The sequence below is a fragment of the Ascaphus truei genome, chromosome 3 (assembly GCF_040206685.1).
Source record: "Ascaphus truei isolate aAscTru1 chromosome 3, aAscTru1.hap1, whole genome shotgun sequence".
NCBI classification, from domain to species: domain Eukaryota; kingdom Metazoa; phylum Chordata; class Amphibia; order Anura; family Ascaphidae; genus Ascaphus; species Ascaphus truei.
In genome coordinates, this window is record NC_134485.1 from 411,593,994 (window position 1) to 411,619,391 (window position 25,398).

Here is a 25,398-nt window from a genome sequence, read left to right on the forward strand (position 1 = left end):
TAAGTTGCATAAAAGGGAGTCGTTTGCCCAAAGACTCAGGAAGCCAATATTGATCAAGAGTTCCTACTGTAGATCAATCAAATTGCACCCTTGCATACGTTAATTGGAAATAGGGGTACGGTACAAGTGGAATGGAGTTGGCTGTCCTCACTGCTACCTTTATATAAACCAGTAGTACTTTGTATGAAACAATTTTGTCGCACATATTGCAAAGACTCAGTCGTCCACACGGACATTTCAGATATTTATTGGAGACTAATATGAACACAACGTTTTTAAGGAGAGGGGGGGGGTTGAAGTTCCTTCATTAGTATCTCTGACACCAATCTACCTTTATCACCTGTAGAAGGGGTTCCCTCTTGCCCCGCTGAAACATGTTTTTATTTGTCTCCCAATAAAAATTCTATGACTGTACGGACTACAGTTTCTTTGTGTGCGACAGAAATGTTTATTTTTATTCAGGGAGCAGGTATTCAGATTAGGGCTAGATTGTCTCACTTCAAAGGTAATACGGTCACTACTAACTAGGCTGCTTCACTTCCCAATCCCGAGACTTGTCTCTCGTCCTGTGCAGTAACTTTATTTCTCTTCTGTGAAGTCATCTGAAACCTTTTTTATGTTCTGTCCAGCCCTCCACTTCCTCGGTCGCCTCTGACGAGAAGGTGGACTATGTACAAGTGGACAAGGAGAAGACGCAAGCCTTGCAAAACACCATGCAGGAGTGGACCGATGTGCGCCAGTCCTCGGAGCCAGCCAAGAGTGGCAAGCAGTAAAGGATTCTACTACACCGATAATGAGGAGAGCATGGACATTACCAACCTCAAGCCTCCTTGCTGTGGTCCTACCCACTGATAATGCTGCCTGAGTTTGCTGCTGCCTCTTTGTTAGCACGACTGTTGTTTGGTCGTACAAGCCCTTCGATACTGTGGGGCCTAGCAATGCATCGGATATTTTCTAACCTGGTGATGATTTTTTTGAAGCCTCCTACATATGGCACATGAAGTATGAGCTGTGTTTGAGGAGTACATAGTGAAAGGGTAACCTTTCTATAGCATATTTGCCTATGCAGATAATTTACCTGCTTTACTCTATTAACTCTTTTTCTTGCCTGACACACTCATGTACCCCAAAGGGCCAATGAATGTGGCTATTAGAATTAGGGCTAAAATTGCACATTCATATTTAAAAATATAGGCGCCATATTAATATTCCAAAATAAAGGTGCATATTTACTAAGCGGTGTTATGCCATAAGACACCTTCCCGTCCTGAAAGACACCTGACACCCCTTTTTCTTGAAGGCCCACATATTCATCATATAAATGGACTTACAGGGGGTTTTCCGGCATAGCTCAGCTTAGTAAAACCTGCACGTGTATACTAAACGGCTACCAAATTTATAATGTATCATGTTAAACGTGCTGAAGGAGCCCCAGGTTTAGCCCGCGAGAGCGGCATGTAGGCCTGTGGGCCGCATGTTGACCATCACTTGGACACTGGCCCTTATTCTGTAAACTGCAATGAGTGGCACTATCGCAGTTCACAGAATAATGGGCCAAGGAGTAGATATGATGCTGCTGAAGGGGCTGACATGCCTCATGTAATCCACAGGATCATCTTACACTCTGTCACATCAAGGAATTGCAGAAAGAGACTCTCACCTCTTCTAAAAGACGGCGTGCCTTTGAAATCAACACTTCGTACATCTTCCACTAATCCCATACAATTTCCATTATACCGTTGCAGAGCAATGCCTTGCTGGGCTCTGTCTTAAAGGGAGCTGAACGCTTGTTAGAAATAAGGAATGAGGTCTATGTTCCCTACAGTGGTCATGAAGCACAGATGCCCCGACTTTTATGTGCAAGAGTAGGGAACTCTGTGTTTATCGAGTGAACGTTTTAAACACCGCTGGAACATGAAGGATCACAATATGAACTAGCTGCATTGGTGCTGAAAGTCTGGCTAGAGACTGTTCCAAGACATTAGAGCAGGGAACGGACGCTGGCAAGTGAGGTCTTTTCCCACCTTCCCTGCATGTTGTGCTGTAAGCTGTTACCAGAAGCAACCTGGCCTTAACCCAGGGGTGGGCAACTCCAATCCTTGAAGACTGACTGAGCCACCTGTGCTGAAGCAGGGATATCCTGAAAACCTGACCTGCTGGCGGCCCTCGAGGACTGGAGTTGCCCACCCGTGCCTTAGCCGGTACTGTGTAATATCGAATTGCTTTCACAACACACAAGGTTTATGCTACGGATGTGCCAATGATTATGCTAGCATGTTCTACAGCAGGACAGCGGTCCCCACCGTCATCTTGTTCAGTGCCACCATAGTAAAAGTACTGAATGTTGCATTTCGGTATGAAGTTGATGCATTTTAATTATTGCTGGCAAATATGGCATGGCAAAAACTTAAAGGCGCACGCCCACACGGGACCAAAGTCAAATAGTGGCATTAATAGGTTTGGTGGGTTTAATCTGGCAGATTTGTACTTTTCTTGTAACAGGACAAGCGTAAGGCTGAGTCCCCGCTGGCACTGAGCGCGCTGATGCTTGGAGACCGCTCCAAGCATGAGCGCCGGGTGTCCTCCGATTTACGCAAGCGCGCGTGGGGGGGAATGGGGGCCCGGCATTGCGGGCCAGCTGAGCGCGCGGGGAAGTCAGATTTTTTTTGTTTTGGTAAGCGCCATGCGCGGGTCAGCGCGTGTACCCGCTCACGAGAGTGCGCCGCGTGAGCAGGAACTTATATATATAAATATGTATGTAAGTTAACGCTCAGCGCTGGCGGGGACACAGCCTTAGTATTTTGAATCATTTTTGAAAGTTTAGAAGTGTGCATTTCCAGTGGGGATATTGTGTTATTGTTCCTCTTGTTTCTTCTGTCCACCATGATACTGTAATGAAAATGAGGCGCATTCAGTCCCTTGCAGGGTACCTGGGAATTAACACGCAGCGAGGCCAGCACTAGAAAGGGAAAATTAAACATTTTCAAGCCCTCTTTCAAAAATGATTTAAAATGACATACTTATCTGCTCTTCGTTTCGCCTTGGGGGATGTGAGTGACTTCCCATTCAAAAGAAACCGGGACGGACTTTATGGTTGAAGAACAGAAGCGAAACGCATGTCGGCAGGCCGTAGAAGCCTTATGCTTAACATACCACTTTGAAGTGGTGTGGGTACCATAGGTCGGGATCTGCTGTTTTATGAAATACACAGAAACTATTGTCATTGAAAATCAATGATACCTTGTATTATATCGCAATGTGCGTGCCCTTATTGTACACGGCAGCCGCAGGCTTACATTAGTTTACATCTGTAACACATGATCCAGGAACATGCCCTCAGAAAAAGAAAGATGTCAACTCACTTGCTGTCTGCAAAACGATTAGATTTATTCAGATAAGTGAAAATAACAGGCGTATGAGACTATTTCACCCTACTCCCTTTCAAAACGCGTGTCGGAACTACCTCATCCGGATGAAGGGACGGGTGATCCTGAAACGCGTTGTGAAAGGAATGACTTGTTATTTCACTTATGTGAATAAATCTACGCGTTTTGCGGACAGCATGTTCCTAAATCATGTTTTTGTGTTACCATACAAATGTAAACTACTGTATGCCTGTGGCTGCCGTGTAAAGGAATAGCACAAATATTGCGATATATTGCAAGGTATCTTAGATTTTCAATGACATCAGTTTGTGGGTATTTCATAATATGTCACAACAGCGGATCCCAACTTTGTAGTATGATATCCTGATGGGGGATATCCAGGAACTGTAGCACCAGTATACTCGTCTAAGACCACTTTTGATACTTTGTGGTGAATTTGTTTTATAATTTACATCTGTAACATACGGCAGTTACTCGGACCCTTGGTACATTGACTGTGCTTCAGGAATTTGACCGTTTTTTATATTTTTTATTTCATTTGAAGTGCATTATTGAATAAAGTGTCAGAGCAGGTGGTTACAAACTGTGATCGCCAGTAGTTCCCAGTGAGTTGATGATGGTCCATCAATCCCCTTGAAATGTATTTCCATGTGTGTGTGTGTGTGTCTACACACACACACAGTGTCCACACTAAAAGAGGCACGGACTACAAGTAAATACACTGTACCTCTTTTAATGTTTACGATGGTCTGAACCTGTTTTTTGTGTGTGTGTGTGTGTGTGTGTGTGTGTGTGTGTGTGTGTGTGTGTGTGTGTGTGTGTGTGTGTGTGTGTGTGTGTGTGTGTGTGTGTGTGTGTGTGTGTGTGTGTGTGTGTGTGTGTGTGTGTGTGTGTGTGTGTCAAGCTTCATTGTATATAATCTGCCAACATTGACATTGCATTCCATACAAACTCAGTGATATTTTGAGTTATATTGGGGTCTGTTGTCTGGGGGAACAGTGTTGAACATTACGTCTCTATCTGTCCATATTTCTTTTCTTGACTACTTATTAACCTATTGATGAAGAGAAACAGGTAAGCATGGCAGTGATCCACACGATTATTAACCTTTGCAGTGACGGGCATCTGGCGGCACCAGCGTACCACCGGACATCCGTCACTTCTGCATCATGTAACCATTCCAGGAGTGATTGCATCACGTCCCCCAGTCCCGGCCGCCGGAAACATCCACTTCCATGTCCATTGTGCTGGCCGCTCCATCCGATCGGTGAACACAATCTGCCCTTAAACAAACGAGCAAGCGTCCATGTCGTTCCTGGTATATCACTGGGGCACTCTAAAGGTTAACATTGAAGTGGCCTGTGAGAAACACAGAATAAAAACAATACAAAGGTGGAAAGTAGCTGTAGAAATTCCAATCTGCTGCCAAGACAACACTTGGTACCCTTAGGTGGCAAATGGGAGCTGTCACAGCAGGGACTGATACAACGTTTAAATGACAGATACTCTTACACCATGATATATTCTAAACATCTGAATGAATACAGCATTATACTGTGCTGTAAAGGATGACTGATTTACATGGCCAGTAGTTACCTCCTTTAGTTTACATCAGTATGGTCACTGGCATTCTGAGATGGTTATTTCCCCTGTATAATGTACACCATGTCAGCTTGGCCTCCCATAAGACGTATCACTGGATGCATTGGACATCCAAACTAACAATAACAATTGCTCTGTTATAGTCCGAGGAGGACTACAGATGTTATTATACATAGTATGCTTTTCTACTGGGATTTGACTCTGAAATCGGTCACAGTTTGTTCATACATTAACAGTTTTTCAGTATGTATGTCTACTGCAAAATGTCTCATTACTTAGTAAAACCTTACAGGGGAATATAATGTCTTTATGATCATTGAGAAGCTCTTATCTTTTTTTTTTGTTGCAAATGTTTTTATTTGGCATATTTTTATAATGAAGACGCCTTTGAGTCTTTGAAACAAGACGGCGGCCAGATCAGCCAATAGAAAGCCAGAGCATAGTCGGGACGTGATGATGTCACTTTCAGGTGGTTGATTCTATCGTCCGTTTCGTTTTGTTTGTTTTTCTAATATTACGACTTTAGGGTAGATTGCTGCCTTTAAGTCAGTTATTTTGTATAAAAGTAATTTAACTGGAAATTTGGTCAGCAGGAGTGGCGATCCTGTAGGGGATTTCAGTCTGTTCCTTTACATAAAAACAAAAAACATTAATTCCGTATTGTATCAAAATACTTCACTTCCATTGTGTCCTTCGAGATATTAATCCACAGTGCGGATACTTTACATTATTTATCGTGGCTAGAAGAATCGAGGCCTTCATTACCACATTTACATTATTACCCGTTTCACCAGATTTTTAACCCCTTCGCTACCAGAGGGGGCAGAAAATCGTTACACTGTGTTGCCGGGATGGTTTTGCAAGTTGCCCTATTAATAGATCAAATTGAATGGAAATAAAATAGTAGGCGCCACTTTTCCAAAACCGGTCCCATATTGTACTCCTATGTGTTATTTAAACAAGTAGTACTCATAATGACTGGGCCACTGATTGAGCAGCCTGTGCTAAAGCAGGGATATCCTTAAAACCTAGCCTGCTGGCGGCCCTTGGGGACAGGCGTTGGCCACTCCTTCTGTGGAGCAAGACGTTTGTGTTCCATAAATGGGACATTCCTGTGCCCCAACAGCATCAATGTCAGGAGATCGCACACTTCGACTGAGCCACCTGTGCTGAAGCAGCGATATCCGTAATACCTGGCCTGTTGGTGGCCCTTGAGGACTGGAGTCGGCCACCCCTGCTCTATAGTAAAGTGCTGCCCTTTGCTCCCTATTGGGCAGGTGTAAAAACAGAAAACATTACTTCCGGGCAGTTTCCACAACAGAGTTAATGAGCTCAGACACCGCCCCAGGCAGGTGCACGTTTAAGGCCAGGTCCCCGCTATGCAGGGCGCTGCTAGGACAAGACCAACCCCTCAATGGGGCCGGGCCCGCTGCAAGGGGCGGCCGCCGCGCTGCACGGCGAGTTTTTCTTGCACACCCGAAAATTATGATTAACACAACGGAGTGCTAGGCAACACTCCCCCGGCGGTTCAGCCAATGAGGCCGAACCTGACGGGTGACATTATGGCCGCGCCCCCATCACCCCCCCCCTACCCCTACAGCCTACTGCAGACCGGCGAATGCGTGCAGCGCAGACAGCGGGCCGTAGCCTAAGTCATCATGGATGTACTTATTACTCCTCTAATAACTTGGCCTGAGGAGTATAAAATGCCTCTGGGTTGAAGCCTTCTTTGGTTCTGTCTGTTTGAGTTTATGCCTATTTATAAACTAAAGCCATGTGCTGCCTTGTGTTGCCTCGGGGATCAGCTGTGTTGGGGGCCTCTTCTTGCACTACTTACTGGGGGAGACAAAAGTAGCATCAAAATGTTCTTTGGCAATAGGTTTTAAATTTGAAGCAAAAATCTCCATTGGCTGAAATGTAACATCCGATATCTTGAAACCGCATTAAGTACAGATCGGAAAACTCCCTCCAAGCGACACCCACTGTTCCCACAAGCACAACAGTACTGCGGCTTTGTCATTGACATTACCAGTAATGTTGTTCTAGTTCATCTTCATTTTGTCGCTGACCCAAGACTGTGGTTTGCAATATGTATATAAACACACACACACACACACTTTATTTTGTATTAGCACTGACAAAAGGTGAGTGTTGAAAATGTTTTTTTTTTTAAATGTATTACTTTACATTAGTATTTAAATAAACACCAGAATGTCATTCGCTTTTCCAGATCTGAAATATTTTGGACACTTTTTAACTCGCCCTCTTCTTTCTCTGTCCTCTCATCTAAACCAGGGGTGGTCGACTCCACTTGAGGGCCACCGACAGGTCAGGTTTTCAAGATATCCCTGCTTCAACACATTCTGACTGAGCCACTTATTGAGCCACCTGTGCTGAAGCAGGGATAACCTGAAAACCTGACCTGTTGGTGGCCCTTGAGAAGTGACGTTGGCAACCCCTGCTCTATACAGACTATTTTTTGCCTTTCCCAGTGCTACTGCCAGGATTTAATGTTTCCCTAACTGAGGAAAGTGTTTATAAATACTGTGTTTCTTAGATTTATTAGTTCAAATGAGAAACCATTGTTCGCGTTAATTCTAAATATTCATTATTCTCTTTGGGGGGGGGGACAGAAATAAAAGGGTCACAAATAATACCCTGTATCTTAATGATCCTGCACGAATATCATGACAGGATATCAGAGGTTATTCACATCTTGGCCTTGGGACGTTGCGGAGTTCAAGTTTGTCTTTTCCCATGTCAAATGTTACAGACACAGAATGTATATCTTGTAATATTAACAGCTGTTTCTAATTTGCAAATCATTGTGAAGTAACCGCATAAATTATTAATTTATTATTTTAGTTTTAATAAAGTAATAGTCTATGGCAGTTTTATTTATGCTGTAAGTAGATGTTTAATGTAGAAAGAACTCGTGTCTGGCATAGTAATATTTTTATTTTATTTCTGCCGTCAATAAACATGGTACACAAGTTAAATAAAAAAATAAAAAAACGTATCTGGTTTGCTGTGTGTTTTGGCCAAAAACAAAACGTTCCTTGGTTTTCTTTAGCTAGCGGTGGTTAGTTCATTAGCTGGTTAGCTGGTTAACGTTGGCTGCATGTACTCAGAGTTAGAGTTCACCAGCAAAATTACACAGGCAAAAAAAATTGCATGGATTACATTTTTTTTTCAAACTATCGCTTGAGCAAATAAGTGTGAAGAAGTTGACAAGGAGTTGGTGGAAAATGTGGGTTTCTATGTGGACAAGCGCATTTGCAGACACATTTGCAAGGTTTTTACCGACGTAGTTCACCACATTTTGTACTGGGAACTTATCCATCTCTAGTTATAAGTATTGTATTGTATGTCTTTATTTATATAGCACCAAAAGTGTCGCATCGCTTCAGAAAGAATACAGTACATGGAATTATAATAATACAATAAGTGCAGCAAAATCAGACAATAGGAAAGGAAATCCCTGCCCCGAAGAGCTTACAATCTAAGTGGTATGATGGGAGACTTACAGAAACAGCAGGTGAAAGAATAAGTGCTGTAGATGGCAGTGCTTGGTCACAATGGGTGGTAGGAGTGACTGAGTGTGGGACAGTAACCACGAGTGCAGACTATTGGGATGCTTGATTTTTGGGGCAAGTTTTAAGGTTAGTCAAATAACTTAAGGGTTAACACACTTTACAGGGGAAGAGATGGCAGGGAGGCATGTGTGAAATCAGGTGTGTATGTCTGGCTTCAGGCTTAGGGGAGATCCCCAGCAGCAGGAAGGAGTAGAAATAGGTTGTGAATAGAGGATTTGTGGGGGTGCTTTTTATTGAGGAGTAAAGAAGTTGTTGGGAGAGAGGTGAATAAATAATGGTGCAGTGGGGAAGTTGGAGAGAACAGAGACATTCACAAAGGAGTGAGGAAACCGTAAACCGAAAAAGCAATAGAGAGGGCATAGTAAGATGCAGGATGAGAGATTCCAAGTTATTGGAAGATAGGAAGAGTACAAAGAATCACAGCTTTTCGAATGTTAATTTTTCACAGTTGCAAAGTTGTTGTGCAGAGTCCTAATCTTCCTCCAATCTTCACCTCCAATTTCACCTCCAAAATTAACTCTGCCACACAATTTAACTGGGACACTTAAAATGGGACACGCAGCCAAATGGCTTCACAGCCAAGACAGTGTCTTAAATACTCTATTCACATGCAATTGAATAACAATTAAGGGAGGGGTTTGCCTATTCAGCTCAATCAAACATACCTCAATAGTCAATTAAACCTTAATTTCTCTTGTTGGTAGAATTCAGCTCAATGAAACATACCTGTTTGAAGAAATAAATCAGAATGTTAATCCAGATATTCAGAATGCATCCATGATTAAAGATAGAAATAAAACATGCAGAAAAACCGGGCGCTCTTTCAAACCCAAAAGTGACAAAAAATAACAATGTGTGACACGGAAAAGTGATGTACTGTATACCAATTGGTAGTGAGAAATGGTGAACAATTAATACAGTATCAATGTAAATATGAAGATACGCTGCTCAGAAACCCAAAGATAGAACGTCCTTAAGGTTCTTGAACGGTAGATCTTCTTTGTAGTAGGGAGCCCGGAATCATGAAATATAAAAAAGAAAGAGAGAATACACAGTGCAATATTGCAAAGAAAATGGAGTTATAATCGAGACTCCGAGTCTTGGAGGGGCCACAACTCACATTAACACAATTCAAAATCGGCATTGGTGTGCAATCAGGAATCCCTGCAATGGGGTGACGGATCTCTCCGACTGATCAGGTAAGCTTCGCCTCTCCCAGGATAGAAGATGACACCTATGGAGCAGGCATCTTAATTTTGGTCAAAAGTCAATGATTATGGAGGCTGACGTTTCTGGATTGCCACACCATAAAAATAAAACAAAAATATCCAGGATTCCCCCTTTTTTCTAACATTAATTACTTTTAACCTCGCTGTTAAAAACACTAGAGCAGTCACCCACCGCTTGTATTTTCCTTTGGCCTGTGCTTTATGGTTAGACATTTATTTCATGGGCAATTTGTCAGCAAAATAATAAGAAAAGATAAACTGCACAAAAAATGATATTCAAGTATTTCAACTTTTAATTTGGATCTCATAACCACAGTGTCTAAACATTTAAGCTTGTATGTATTTGTGTCTCGGCTTCTTGCAGGAAAAAAATAAATGTGTGTGTGTGTGTATGTATATATGTATGTGTGTGTGTTAATGTGTGTATGAGTGTGTGTGTGTGAATATGTATGTATGTCATCGGTGTGACTGCACCAGACCCCGCCCTTACGGAGGTCCTGCACTCTGACCCACGACCCCACCTGGGTGCGGTGGCGGAAGCCCACCCAGGCGGTTATCACGGTAGCCGGGCCCGACTTCTGATTCAGGACCCTCGGGTGGGCACCTTCCAGCGCAGCCACCCCAACTGCCCCACAGGTAGGGCTACAGGGAACGGAACAGGCCCCACACACACACTGCACCGGACCCCACAATTTTGCAAGCCAGTCCTGATTTTATATATAGTTCTATTGACTTTATTTCATAGATATACAGTACATATTCAATAAGACAAACACAAAGATGTTTCCGATACTCGGGATATCCAAATCCAGGCTACGCTCGATGTCTGTGACATTTCAAGGCGCATGTTAACTTTTACCAACTGCAAAACATATTTTGCACAAGTCAAGAGTGTTCAAAGAGAGCAAAAAAAGAAAAGGAGCACTGAAGTCCCTCGAACATCTGAACGTGCGAACATGCAAGTTACGTCACGCTAAATGTCCCCACGTGCACTGAAACGTTTCCTACCTATCCCACATAGCGGACGCTACGAACCATTACTGTGCACCTGGCTGCCACAATCCTTTTACCCCAGAGTAGCCAACTCCAGTTATCAAGGGCCACCAACAGCTCAGGTTTTCAGCATATCGCTGCTTCAGCCACCTGTGCTGAAGCAGGGCTATCATTCAAACCTGACCTATTGGTGGTCCTTGAGTACTGGAGTTGGCAGCACCTGCTTTAACCCATTCCCTGCCAGAGGCAGGCTACCCCCTCAAGCAGCCATCTTTTTTTCGTGTTGCTGCATGCTCTGTTCAGTGTGGCCAGACTGCAATAGTTAGGCACCCCGTCTACTGTCTTTTTCATGCATACATTTCATTTTGCCAGCTATATCCCCAATATATTTATTTTTTTGGACTATTGCTGCCTCGGGGGCAAAACAGCAAAAAGCAGGGTACTTTCGTAAAAATGTTAAACTGGTAATTTTACACCAGCGGAGCTCTGCAAAATGAAACCTAAAAAACAAGGATTGTAATAGCCTTGTTTTCTTAAGTGTCAGCCATCTTTGTTTTTTCTGATATTTATAACGTTAGCTCAAAACACACTGACATGTATCATTGATTTGGTGCTTGAAACTAAAGCATCAGCTCTGAATATTCTCAGCTAAAATATATCAAGTGTAAATTAAATAAATAAAAGGACCCATTAAATAAATGTAATATATGGTCAAGGGCCCTATATACTGTATACTCTTCTTGTATACGCATCTGTTCTGCGCCACTTGTAATGTATCAGTGGTTACAATTCCAGGACACGTGAGAAGATAAATTGTTTGTATCATTTCATGGTTTACCATTGTACCATCAAATTCAGGGTGCTATGCTGGAGGGTTTTAATATTAGTGTTAGTATTATTATTTTTTTATTCCTATATAGCACATTACGTGTTCTCAGGGCTCTACAAATTGAAGTATTCATTCATAAACGAGGAAATACAAGGGTGAGTGCTACAGATATGGATTATGTGAGGGAGTCCCCACCCCGGAGAGCTTACAATCTAAGCTGTAGTGGGAGTCAAGCATATGCAATAGGGTTTCATGTAATAAGAGTGCAAATGGTATGAGTGTAAGTGTGAGTAATGAATGAGAGGCTGCTACTTTAGAATGAGTCATTGATGGAGAGTGTGTTACAGTAAGGCCTTTACAAGGTTAACATTGGAGGAAGTTCTATTCAAATGCTTTCTGTAGTAGGTGTTTCATTACACTGAGGGTATGTTGCCCTGGAGAATAGAGGTTGGGCGTTCAAGAGGTAGGTGCTGCAATAGAGAATACTCTTGCATTGATGGGACAGAGTTGAGAGTAGGTGGGGTAGACAGGAGACATGCTTGCGCGGAAAGGAGTGTGTGGCTATGTGATCTATTCATTAAAATGGGATAGCAATATCAATTATGGCTGTGTCACCACAAAGTGTCACCACAAAGTGTCTGTGGGGTTAATACTGGAGTTAGAATTGGAGTTGAAATACTACAGGAAGATCTGGACTCTGCACTTCAAAAAAAGGCTACAACCTTGTAACTGTGAGAACGTGACTTTCTAAATGCTGGGATAATTTGTACTCTTCCTATCCTCCAATACCTGGCGTAGTCTCTCCTCCTGCATCTCACTGTGCCCTACCTATTGCTTTTTCTGTTTAATGTTTCCTCACTCCTTTGTAAACGTTTCTGTTCTCTCCAACTTCCCCACACCCCTCCTATCCACATTTCTTCCTCTGTCTTCCCCTCCACCTATGTCTGTGCCCATACACTGCACCATTCTTTATACACCGCTTTCCCAACAACTTCTTTGCCCCTCAATAAAAAGCACCCCCACAAAGTTTCCCATCATACCTCTTAGATTGTAAGCTCTTCGGGGCAGGGATTTCCTTTCCTATTGTCTGATTTTGCTGCGCTTAATGTATTATTATTATAATTCCCTGTACTGTATTCTTTGTGAAGCGCTGAGTACACTTTTAGTGCTATGTAAAGACATACAATAAAATACAATAACACTATTTTTCTCTTACATAGCACTACAGTGCACACAGCACTGTACAGAGAATTTATCTGGCATAGGTTCCTTCTCAATCTAATTGTTGGTATGTGTGCTACAGAGAGTACTCAAGTATCCGTGGTGGTAAGGAGCTGGCATAGGCTTTAAACCTGGAAGGAAATATGTATCTAAAGGCGCCTGGAATGACAATGAGTATATAAAAGGATATATAAAAACCAAGCCTGTTGAATGGTCGAACGTAGCTCCTCACGGTGTGCTTAAAAAGAAGAAAGCACAACACATAGCATACTGTTGGTAATAGGACAAACAACACTTAAGACAACGTACTGTACATCAGCTGAGAAATCAGATGGGTGAAAATTAACAATAAAAGCATTTAATAACAATTCATAGCATACATAGACATATAAAACAATATGGACAGAATAAAATAGAAGATGATTAAAGCACACTGGTGCCGCAGTGTGCTTTAATCATCTTCTATTTTATTCTGTCCATATTGTTTTATATGTCTATGTATGCTATGAATTGTTATTAAATGCTTTTATTGTTAATTTTCACCCATCTGATTTTTCAGCTGATGTACGTTGTCTTAAGTGTTGTTTGTCCTATTACCAACAGTATTATGCTATGTGTTGTGCTTTCTTCTTTTTAAGCACACCGTAAGGAGCTACGTTCGACCATCCAACAGGCTTGGTTTTTATATATCCTTTTATATACTCATTGTCATTCCAGGCGCCTTTAGATACATATTTCCTTCCATGCACTTGTTTGGACCAGGGGGTCAGTTTTTTGTATCACCAGGCAGCCCCCTATGTGTGATTTATTGTCTAAATATAGGGAGTTACATATTGTGTTATTATCATCATATATTGGTTAGCGCTACCTTTTGCTGTTGTTTTCATAGGCTTTAAACCTGGTTTATCCCACTGGTCGATGACTATCATAAGACCACTCCTCAATATCGATCAGTGCCACCCATTCCACCGTTTACATTGACAATGGCTATCGCACGTTACTCAATAAACCCCACTTAGCGAAGAGATCATCAGGTGATGGTTGGATTAAAGCTACATCTTTGTCTAGTAGATAGAGGGACCCTCTAACAAACAAGTCCATGCATAGATCCTGGACCCCCTCCTCCAGCTCCTGGTCCTAAGCCCCCCGACGACCCCTCGTCATCACTGTCCTTATCATAGTCTTGCCACCAGAGAGGAGATTTCGGGAGAGGAGAAATGTAGGCAGCTCTGTTCCTCGCCTCCTTTTCTTGGTCCTGCAAAGAAAGCGATAACTTTGTCTGTAACAGAAAACGGAGGCAGCGGCAGCTCATGCTTGGGGTTACGTCACTTCCCGACCTTATCAAGTCATTGCAATGCAAAATCCAAACCGGGCCTCCTCTCCAACTACTGCAAGTCTCTTGTATGTTGCAGAAATCCAACACCACTACAGAGAACTCTCCAGATACAGATGCTGACCTACTGCAACGTTCTCCAATCAGCAGCAAACACTGAGACTAACCATTGGCGTGAGGAGTAACTTTTTCATCGGTTACCGTTGCATTTGGAGGACTAACAGCTGCATGTGATATTGGGCAAGTCGCCGTCTCCATTTACCTCGTGCAGCTAACATAGAAGATGGCATGCTCTTATTGTAATGTACCCTGGAAGTAAAGGCCCTGCAAAAAAAGCAGCAACATTCACACAACAAGTGCTACGACTGTATCAGAAAATATCACCCAAACAAAATGGTGAAATCGGATTGAAATTCTCGCTTTTACTTTATAAATATTGTGGTGTATGTAATTAATGGGATTTGATGTGACTTTCGTTAAATCATTTTTGGAGTGTGAATAAGTTGCAAATCGCCATAAACTGACATTGCAGCCGGTGTACAAATAAAATAAAAAAAAGGCAGTGTTTCTAAAAAGCAGAAAGAGAAAGTGCACGCTCTATACAGCATCAAAAACTATAATACTTTTCATATAGATCAAGAGGAATACAAACACACACTCACAAAAGAAGGGATTAAAAGCATAGCAAAGTATATCTCGGTCACCCTTCACCACAAATACATTTATTATTAAACCTATGTTCTATTCCTAGACTGTGTTCTTGGCCTCATTCTATTATAGCTACAATTAAACACTTTCAGTTCAGAATGATGTCACTACCATTTCACATATTTAGATACATTTAGCCAAAGATACCCAGGTTGCATTGCTGTAAACGGAGGGAAACGCACAGCACTGTCAACTCCGTATACAATAGCTACGCTAGGTACAGTTGTGCATAGAAAGCTCTCCATTTCATATTGCTGACAAACGTATCCCGGATAATTACCCCATCACTAATGTTAAAGTTAATTTAAAAAGCTTGGCATAATGTTGGATACTTACTGTAAGTATCCCATCATGAATTCTATCGCATTACAAGGCGTAATGTTGTTGAGTGGGCTTTTTCAACAGTGCATTAAAAAATTGGACAGGTTATTTCACTTAGAAACTGGGCCATGGATTAAAAAGATGAGTCAGTAAATGTTAGCTGCATGCTTTTTTAACTTGGTACCAACATACTGTATACAATGCCAGGAAGTTCAAACTTACTTGCAAATATTTTATATTGTCTTTAGAAATGGCTTCCATTAGTTCTTTGTTAAGAGAGACTTCCCCGTGTGTAATTGCATCTCCAGTCTCAGATTCTCTGCAGGTTTGTTGATGTGACCTGTGCCTGTAGAAAAGTACATACGCTGTGTCTTTGGGGAAGAAAGATGTTACATTGCTGACAGATTCAAAAGAGGAAAAAGAGACTCTGGTGTCATTGAAGAGATACCACTGAATTTCTAGGTCTAGATGTTTGTCAGATGTAAATTTCTTAGCTCCAGCACTAGACGGTCTCTGGGTGTCTTTATCCACACACTCCCTGGCATAGCAATAGTAGTGTCCACTTTCTGAGGATAATCCAGAATGTACTATAACAGTGCACAGGTCATAGGTTACAGACTGGTCCACATTAGATGAGCTGCATCTATTGTTCCTTTGAGGGCTAGAATCCTCCGACTCACCTGAAGTAACATGAATGGGCAACTTGAGTACCAAGGGAATAGACACGTTGTCTAGGATCTTTCTTCTCTTCATGGCCTTTAGGTCAAAAGAAAACCTAAGCAACGTCAGATTAAGGTACTGTGGACCCATTGTCAGTTCAACAACCTTCTCAGCATCCTGTAAAGAGACACAAGTCTCACATTGATACTTGTTATCTGCTATCAGCATCTCTGGGCATAAGAAATGGTTGATCAAATCCGACACAGACAGAGATCCTCTTTGGCCATATGTTGTCTCTCCAGAAGAAACAACCCGAGTATTCCTGGTTCCTAAAACAGAACAGTTATTTTCATCTCGACCTTCAGGCCTTGAAATGAAAGGTTCCTGTTGATCTACTTTTCCTTGGAATCCCACTGTCTCAATAGGCATTATCTGTGCATGACGCTCCTCAACCTTAAGCTGGGTTCTCACTCTCTCAGGAGATTTGGTTCCTTGTTGATCCCGGACATCAGAGGTCATTTCAGAATTCTGTGGTCCGATGTCTTCTACTGGTGTAATAAGTGGACTTGTGTTAGGAAACCTTGTGATGAGGTCACCAGCTGGGGGGAAAGCGAGTGATAGATCTGTGAAGGCTTCTTCTCTGGAAGAAATACTCTGACATTTAAGGCAACGAATTTTCATCACAATTCTTCCACCAAACATCCTCTCAACTAATGTTCTTTTGCAAGACGGAAGCTCTTTTGCCTGTGAACTGCAGTGTGCTTGTGCAAGGTGTTGGGAAAATCGCTTCCCTGTTTTTTCCTCTTCATGAAGCCTTAGAGAGAAACACAGATATCACACAAATAAAGGATATCATTTCTAAAACTTGACATTTACACATTTAGTTGTATACAAAACTTTCACTTTGATAACGATGGAGCAAATATTGATTATACTTCAAATGTAATCACTCCCTTTTCCTAGCATTTGCTTTATGTTTGCTGTAGTATAATTTACTGTGTTCTAATGTCTGTTCTGTAAATTCAGCTACACTGTTGGCGCTAAATAAATGAAAAATGAATATATTCGTTTCAAATAAATTCATTTTGGGGTTGAAAACCTATCCCTGAGGAAAAACTCTTCTGGCCCGATTTTAGAAAGATTTTTACATCATTTATATTCTAAATACAGTACAGTCAAATGGGAGCCTTTAAAAAAAAAATTAAATCTATATTTCTGTTAAAAACAAACAAGCATATGGCATGTAAGCACCAATTGGCCATGTCAAATTATAAAAGAGAAACACTACTCCATCTCATGGATTGGCAAAATCATTACAGTCAAGAAGAACCTTCTACCAAGGATAATGTACCTTTTTAGGACTCTCCCTATTTTGAGCCCAAGAAAAGATTTGGACGATCTCCAGTCTCATATTTGGGGTGTGGGGGGGGTGCGGTCATCCCACGATCAAAAGACCAGTTCTCCACAAGCCTACAGAGTTGTGTGGATTAGTTCTTCCCAACACACTGAAATATTACCAGACTTCCCAGGTTGGTCAACGCCTTCTATGGAACTCTAGATGAAACATTAGAGGCTGGGTAGACATATGTGCATATTCGGGATGCACATTGATACCCTGACAACCAAGACCTATGCCAAACTAGGGTTACTTTACAGGAACAAATCCTCCCTAAGTCTCCTGGTCAGAAAGCGTATTGCACAGCAGATGCTAATGCCAATTATTGACTATGGAGACATAGTATATGGCTCGGCACCTCAAACCCACCTTAGCAAACTTGACACCCTCTACAATTCAATTTGTCGTTTTTGTTCTCCAATGCAACTACAACACACATCACTTTGCGAAATGCTCAAAGAACTCGATTGGTCATCACTCGAGTCTAGGCGCAAAGTTCACCTTTCCTGTCTTGCCTTTAAATTCTTTATGGGCAAGCTACCCAGCTATCTGAACAAGCTCCTCACCCCTACCATATGCAGCACTTATCTGAGATCAGACTCCAAAAGACTGTTCATGGTCCCAAGGCTCAACAAAGTATCCGGCCGTTCCTCCTTCTCTTACCGTGCACCCCAAAACTGGAACAACCTACCAGAGACTCACTTCCACCACCAGTTTAAGTTCTTTCAAATCTAAGGCTGTCAGACATTTTAATCTGGTCTGTAACTGTTTCATACGCTCATAATATATATTTTCTTTAACTGTGCATGCAATGTCTTGTACACTACCGACACACTTAATCCGAGCAGGGCTAGTTCCGCAAGCCGGGGGATGCCCCGGCTTGCTAGCCCCATTCCCTCGGCGTGCCGCGCGTCACCGATGCGCGGTCACGCGTCATCGGGTGCCAGCGCCCCCTGCACGCGCGTCCAGGGCTCCCCGAGGGAGCCCTGGTGTCCCGCGATGTGGGGGACGGCGGCAGGGGGTTCCGGGGGACCCGGCGGACCCGGCAGCGGGAGGGAGAGCGCCCCGATCGGAGGGCCCTCTTCCGCTGCTTCGGCCAGGTTACTGCTGCGGCCGAGAACGGGCAAATGCTCGAATAAACTCGGCCGCAGCAGTATATAATGTATACCCTGTTCATTTATGTAACTGTATTTGTAACCATGTATTATTTGTCTTAACTCTGTGCCCAGGACATACTTGAAAACGAGAGGTAACTCTCAATGTATCACTTCCTGGTAAAATATTTTATAAATAAATGTTCTGAATGCTATCCGGCTAATATTAATTTGCTGCTCTGGTTAACATAATCAAGCAGACCACCAGGGGTTTTGTCTCGCCGGGTAGTTAAATTATTTTTGGTCCTTTGGGATCTTCTTAAAACTGAAATATAATCTCTTGATTAAGGGGTCTGAAATGACCCCGCTATTTAATAACCTTGATTTTGGGCTTTGGACATCTGGCTCTGGCATCCTGGTCTAGGGGACAGCCGGCACTACTATAATCAAACACCGGACATCTGGCAGCAATATTAAACAATTCAACCATCATCAGAAGTTTTTAGATAGCATTTTGTTAAGACCCTTAAGGCCTAATTATGCCACTGATCAGGACCCCTTGGGAAAGGCATTTTCCGAATAAACCAAATGTAGAAAGTACAAGCGATCCTGGCTTATCCGACGGAATGCGTCCCGCAAACCACCATCGGATAATGGACCGTCGGATTGCTGGTCCATTTTAATCGGCAGCAGTGACTGTCAGATAAGCGGGTCCGACGTCGGATAATGCGCCCGGCAGACCGTATTATGCGGCTTCGGTTAAGGAATCCGCCGGAAAGCGGGATGTCGGTAAGCGAGGACTCACCGTACACCAAAAGCTTGTGTAGCCACCATGTCATGACGTCTGGCACTCCAGAAGCCCCCAGGACGTAGTGGCTCCATCATGGGCTTTTAGCTCATTTTCTAGCCGGCAAAGTAATGGAAGAGGACTCCTCAACCTTTCCCGTCCTGTGTGGCGCCGCGATCGTTCAGAGAGCCCTCCGGCACACAAAGGGTTAAGTCAGGGGTTCTCAACTCCAGTCCTAAAGATCCCCCCCACAACAGGTCAGGTTTTAAGGACATCTCTGCTTCAGCACAGATGGCTCAATCACACCATCGGTTAAGTCACTTGTGCGCAAACTGGGGGGCGCGAGATTAACTGCGGGGGGTTTACAGAGGCTCTGCGCACTTCCCGAAGGCACTTAAATTAAGTGCCGGGGAACCGGCAAAGGCTTCTGTAAACCTTACTTACTGTGGTTCAGCCGGCATCTGGAGACGCATTGCTATGGCGTCAGGACGCCCAGACGCCGGGAACCATGGTAAGGAGGAGGGAGGGGGGCACGCGGAGAGCAGAACAGCTGGCAAGGGGGTCGCAGGGGACAAAGATTGCGCTCCCCTGGGTTAAGTCATACCTAAACTTGGCGTTATTCACTAAAGGAAGTAAAGAGGAACTCTGAGGTCAATCAGGTCTTCATTTATTGGCAGATAAATAACAGTGCCGCAAGAACGGATGGTCGATGTCATGTGACTAACGGAGCTTAATTAATCTGGGCCAAAGAATTTAGTAATAAAATGCCCCAGATCAGATGCGCTACTCTGGATATGTCAATGCAGGAAAATTATTACATTTTGTTTAATAAATAACTAGTTGACGTTTCCAAATGCACAGAGACTGGAAAGCTTTAGGAGATTTTAATTTTACAATTATTCGAATAGTGAGAAAATCCATTTGAATTAAAATCGATAAATGCAGGTCCACAATGGTTAAGGTCAAATCCGCAATCCTCTTCATTCGATATGATAGGCAAGTAGCTATGGAACACATCAGAAAGATGCTTTAACACATGGGAAATCCCCAACACCAATTTCTGAAGGCACAGTACCAACAATATAAAGGCGATGTACGAGTACATCGCGGTGATTAAACAAATGAATACATCCCGTAAGATTAAGCATGTGACTGTAAATTAAGACCAAGTGTCTTCGGTGCCACTGCGACCCAATGACAGCGGGGATCTTGGCACCAGAAGATTACCGCTGACGGGTGTTCTATTTGGTAGCATGGACCTCCCACAACCAGATCTCGGATGACAGTGTCCCCGGTGCCGCAGACTTTTGCTTCTTCGACCTCAGCACCATGGACAGCGAGTCTTGCTTCATTTGTAAGGGAACAAGCGTTCCCCAGAATAGCTATGCAGCATGTCATTCTATCCAGTAGCTAGGATTAAAACCAGCACCTACAGTGGGCAGCATTCCATCGAATTAAAGTTAGAAAGCAAGGGAATGTGCAGAACCACACGTACAAATATTGTGTATAATCGCTAGCTGTGACGTCATCAGCTGTAGCTTCACTTCGCGCGGGCTGGATTTCATGCAGTTCAGACTACTTCAGCATTCAAAGAAGCTGCAAATTTTTGGTTGCATGGGACAGTATCACAGATGGAGGAGTATTACAGAGATGGGGGAGTATCACTCACAGATGGAGGAGTGTCACAAAGATGGAGGAGTATCACTCACAGATGGAGGAGCATCAGAGACGGAGTAGCATGACAGCTACAACTGGTAAAAGGTTTTCTTGGTTATGACTTGCATACCTTCCAGCTGTACAATATGCACGTGTCTGTAAGCTCAGCGAAGATTGTGTACTATTCTGACGATAGTCGTAGCTGCCTTGATCAACTGTTTGCCCTACAGTACAAATGTCCTTACATTAACCAAAATACCTTGTGTCATAATATTCGTGGTCTTTTCGCTTTTTGATTTAGAACCTTGAGATTTAATAATTTAGTCAATATATTAATTGAAGATAAAAATGTTAATATCTGACCAAGATTTGTGCTGTAAAGGGTTAAGATACAAGGTCCATGAGCACTTCCTAGTTTACTGGGGTGGGCCCTAGCAGCCATATACTGTACATAAAGTTAATACATTAAAAAGGTACACAAAGCTGCATGATGTTCAGACCCATGTCCAGTGCTCTCTCTCTCTCTCTCTAATGGTCATTCTCCTACATGGTGCCTGATACAGAACACCGGTCCGCACCCCACAACAGGACTTTTGCTGAAGTTAAGAGAGGAGAAAGAAATAATGCAGAGAAATAACATGGTTAGGGAAATCATAGCTAACTGTGGTGTTACGCCCATTCAGACCCTACCAAAGTCCTATTTCAGGGTCTGGATGTGAGTAACGCCAAGTGTGGGTCTGGCCTAACTAACATAGCATTTAGTCTCCCTGTTAAACTTAATGAATTATATGTGGTTTTAGGAGAATGTGGCATTTGCATATTATTTACATGTCATTATCAGTAAAGGCTGTTATAGTTAACGCGATGTTATTTTCCTTTAAAGATACCCCTTTAGTGTTAATGTGACAGTGTTAAGAGCTTTGTGGATCTGGGCCAAACTTCTCCCATCACAGGGACACAGCTTTTCAGCACATGGAACCAGTCCTTAGCGTTATACACACATACACACACACACACGTCACGTTAACCAAACCCCCACCACATGCAACAGAGACCCAGGTACCCCACGCCTCACTGAAGTACCAAGAAGGGCCCAGCCGCCATCTGTGCCACGAGATCACAGTCGCAATAGATACATCACATCTCACCAGCGGCCCAGGAGGGACCCAGCCACCATTCACGCTCGATACCACAGTCATCTCTCCTCACCGTCCACACATGTAGGGGCCTAATACTTCACCAGTGGCCCCCACAAGGCTCCACGGTTAACCCCCTGCTCCCGCCCTCACACCTCACGCAAGTAGAGGCCCAGGTGCCCTGCTTCCCACACCTCATTAGAGGTCCAGGAGGGGCCTAGCCGCAATCCGTGCCCCACGAGGCCCCATTGGCGCACCCCCCTGAAGAAGGTCCCTCTGTACGGAACGAAATGTCAGTTGTAGAGTGCCTACTTTCAAATATATTATTGATACTTCATACCGAGTGCTGTCTCGTGATTCCCGGTCTCACCATCAGTATCGTATACATTTATATACTTGAAAGTCACATACATGACGAAACGCATTGACGTCGTGACGCATTGACGTAGTGACGCATGCTTGGAGGAGGGACGCAGGACTAGGAAGCCTAGTGTGTGTGCGAGTGTCCTGCTCTGTATTACCCGATTCACCGGTTACAGCGTGACTGAGACGCCGGTCAGAGCGGGTGTTAGCACTACATAGGAGCCGGAGCGCTGTTGAATGACAACTGGCATTGGAGGACATAGGAAATTTGCCTGAATTTCTCCCGAAAACAGATTATTATCCCTCACAGCCCTGTCAACCCGTTTTCTGTTGATTGATCAATCCTCCAGCATTCACCGGTCACACACAGATTGCCTCAAATGAATCTGTTTTTACCCACTATGTGAGTGCCGGTCCACTTGACTACTCCATGTTATAATAAATTCCTTTTTCTATACAGTATTATGCTATGGAGCTGACGCTTCTTTTCTTTTTTGTCTTGTAGGTTTTTGTGATCAGGTTAGATCACTATAGAAGCTTTGCCTACTCCATATGGACTGTTTCCTGAAACTGGACATTTCATAATCATTAATATTGGGATTGGTTTGATATATCTATCAAATTTTCTATCGTGTTATTAATCTCACCTCGTTCACTATATCACATACACTATTAACTTTATATTTACTATATCACTCCTTTTAATCATCATTCACATATTAACACACTACTAGCACTACTATTTGTTTGTGTTGTTTATTGATATATATATATGTATGAATAAAAAAGATGTTATCACACTTTGATCACTATGAACAAGGCTTACCGAACTAAGAGGTATTTCAGATACTCAGAGCAGTCCTGCTGAACTCCAGGAGTAAACCAAGGAGGCCAGGAAGAGGACAAGAAGCTTTCGGGTGAGATCGCAGGACGCTGAAAAAATTGGAAATGTGTTAGGTCCCAAGGACAAGCAAGTGCATCATGGGAAAAAGACACATGTATGGTACTACCAGGGCCACTTTATACATTAGGCCGACTAGGCACAGGGCCTGGGGCCTACGAACCTTTTAGGGCCTACAATATTTCACTTGAAAAAAATACCTCAACAAAAAAAATCACAAAATAAGAGAAAACAGCTCATTTTAATTTAAAATGCCTTCGAAGTATCGATACCTTTAAATATCGAAACAAAAGCATCGATGCCAAATATCGCTAGTATCGAAATTAGCATAAAAATGAGTAAAAATATCGGACACACAGGCCTTTAGAAATAAAAGTGCCCAGGGCCTACGAAGGTCTTAAAACGGCCCTGGGCACTACTTATGAGTAAAGAATGTGTTTTTCTATAGAGAGCTCATTCTATTCTATATAATGACCATACCTGCAGATATCGATCATGCCATAGGCCATTAAAGCAGCAAAACCCTATTTTTTATTTTTTTATAAAATCAGTTCTGTAGTATTAAATAACTTACTGCATTAAAAAAAAATGTGTTCAATTCAACGCCTTTTAAAAAAAAATTGTTTTAATATACTAAGTATCCTTTTAGCACACCGCCCCAGCAGTACAAGTGTTTTGGCAACAAATTATCACAAACAGGAAAGTGTTGCAGTGTTCCCAGCAGGAGACTGTGGCTGAGGTGAAAGCTGTAACAATAGGCCAGTGGTTTTCAACTTTGTTTTGGTTAAAGAACCCTATAATTATAGTAAGAAATTCTGCAGAACCCCAACCCTCTCTAATAGCGCGTCTGAGATCAGATGCATTGTAAGGAACCCCAACCCTCTCTAATAGCGCATCTGAGATCAGATGCATTGTAAGGAAGCCCAACCCTTTCTAATAGCGCATCTGAGATCAGATGCATTGTAAGGAACCCCAGCCCTCTCTAATAGCGCGTCTGAGATCAGATGCATTGTAAGGAACCCCAACCCTCTCTAATAGCGCGTCTGAGATCAGATGCATTGTAAGGAACCCCAACCCTCTCTAATAGCGCGTCTGAGATCAGATGCAATGTAAGGAACCCCAGCCCTTTATAATAACATGTCTGAGATCAGATGCATTGTAAGGAACCCCAACCCTCTCTAATAGCGCGTCTGAGATCAGATGCATTGTAAGGAACCCCAGCCCTTTATAATAGCGCGTCTGAGATCAGGTGCATTGTAAAAAAAAAACCCTCTCTAATAGCGCGTCTGAGATCAGATGCATTGTGAGGAACCCCAACCCTCTCTAATAGCGTCTGAGATCAGATGCATTGTGAGGAACCCCAACCCTCTCTAATAGCGTCTGAGATCAGATGTATTGTAAATTCTTCAGTATTTGGTACAATTTTTAAATAACCTGAAAATTGAAGCGACCCCTTTAGGGATGCGCACGGAACCTAAAGCTTCCTAGGAACCGCTGTTGAAAAACAATGATCTAGACAATGTTACCCTTGGTAATCCAAGGTTACACTGTGGCTGTTGCATCCCACTGACTGATGATTGATTCAGCAGCCGCCATTACGTGAACCCAGAGAGCAGGATATACGCTAATCGATCACAGGAGAACAGATCGATCGGCAGTTTAGGTAATTTGTTTTGATTAAAAAGGTAAATCAGATGCTAAATATATTAATAAAATAAATAAGCGCTGTGAGGAATGTTGCTTTGGTGTAACCTGCTTTGGTATATAGCAATACATACACTATATAAACTCCTATTGTACACTGTGGAAAGACTGTGATATTCTCAGATATACTATGATATGAGGTGTTATCAATAAAGCCCTTTTGAATAGGCTAAATCAATACCTCCCACCCCACGTTTGTAGGTTCCAAGTATGGTAATACCAGGTTTTCTCATGATGGATTCCCTTGTGTTGCCATTTCACTGGCAAACATATGAATCTGGGTTCCTAATATTGTATTTGCTGCAAGCTCATATGTCCCTTCTACAACACACTCACATCGATAACACTATGGCTATTTGTGTTCATGCATTATTTAATAGCTGTACTTTCCTATTCTGCTGCCATCATTTACCCTCTTAGCCTAATGTTAGCTCCTTATACTGTAAGAATAAAAGAGGGACTGGGATGTGGAGTCATTACACA

At 42.8% G+C, this 25,398-nt stretch overlaps 2 protein-coding genes across 5 annotated transcripts in view; one reads left to right on the forward strand and one right to left on the reverse strand.

Annotated features, from left to right (window-relative positions):
* GAB2 (GRB2 associated binding protein 2) overlaps window positions 1-8,006 on the forward strand; it is a 271,494-nt gene extending 263,488 nt beyond the window's left edge. For both annotated transcript variants that reach the window (XM_075592614.1, XM_075592613.1), the window contains one exon: window positions 630-8,006. In XM_075592614.1, coding sequence (XP_075448729.1) covers window positions 630-773 — 144 coding nt within the window. In that variant the 3' untranslated portion in view covers window positions 774-8,006. The remainder of the gene's footprint in view (window positions 1-629) is intronic.
* Window positions 8,007-10,579: 2,573 nt separating this feature from the next.
* USP35 (ubiquitin specific peptidase 35) overlaps window positions 10,580-25,398 on the reverse strand; it is a 41,065-nt gene continuing 26,246 nt past the window's right edge. For 2 of the 3 annotated variants that reach the window (XM_075592615.1, XM_075592616.1), the window contains exons 9-11: window positions 23,137-23,243; window positions 15,441-16,692; window positions 13,598-14,111 (exon numbers count right to left, since the gene is read on the reverse strand). In XM_075592615.1, coding sequence (XP_075448730.1) covers window positions 13,941-14,111; window positions 15,441-16,692; window positions 23,137-23,243 — 1,530 coding nt within the window. In that variant the 3' untranslated portion in view covers window positions 13,598-13,940. Of the gene's footprint in view, window positions 12,988-13,597; window positions 14,112-15,440; window positions 16,693-23,136; window positions 23,244-25,398 lie in introns of those variants that run through there. The other variant, XR_012800051.1, reaches the window with a different exon arrangement.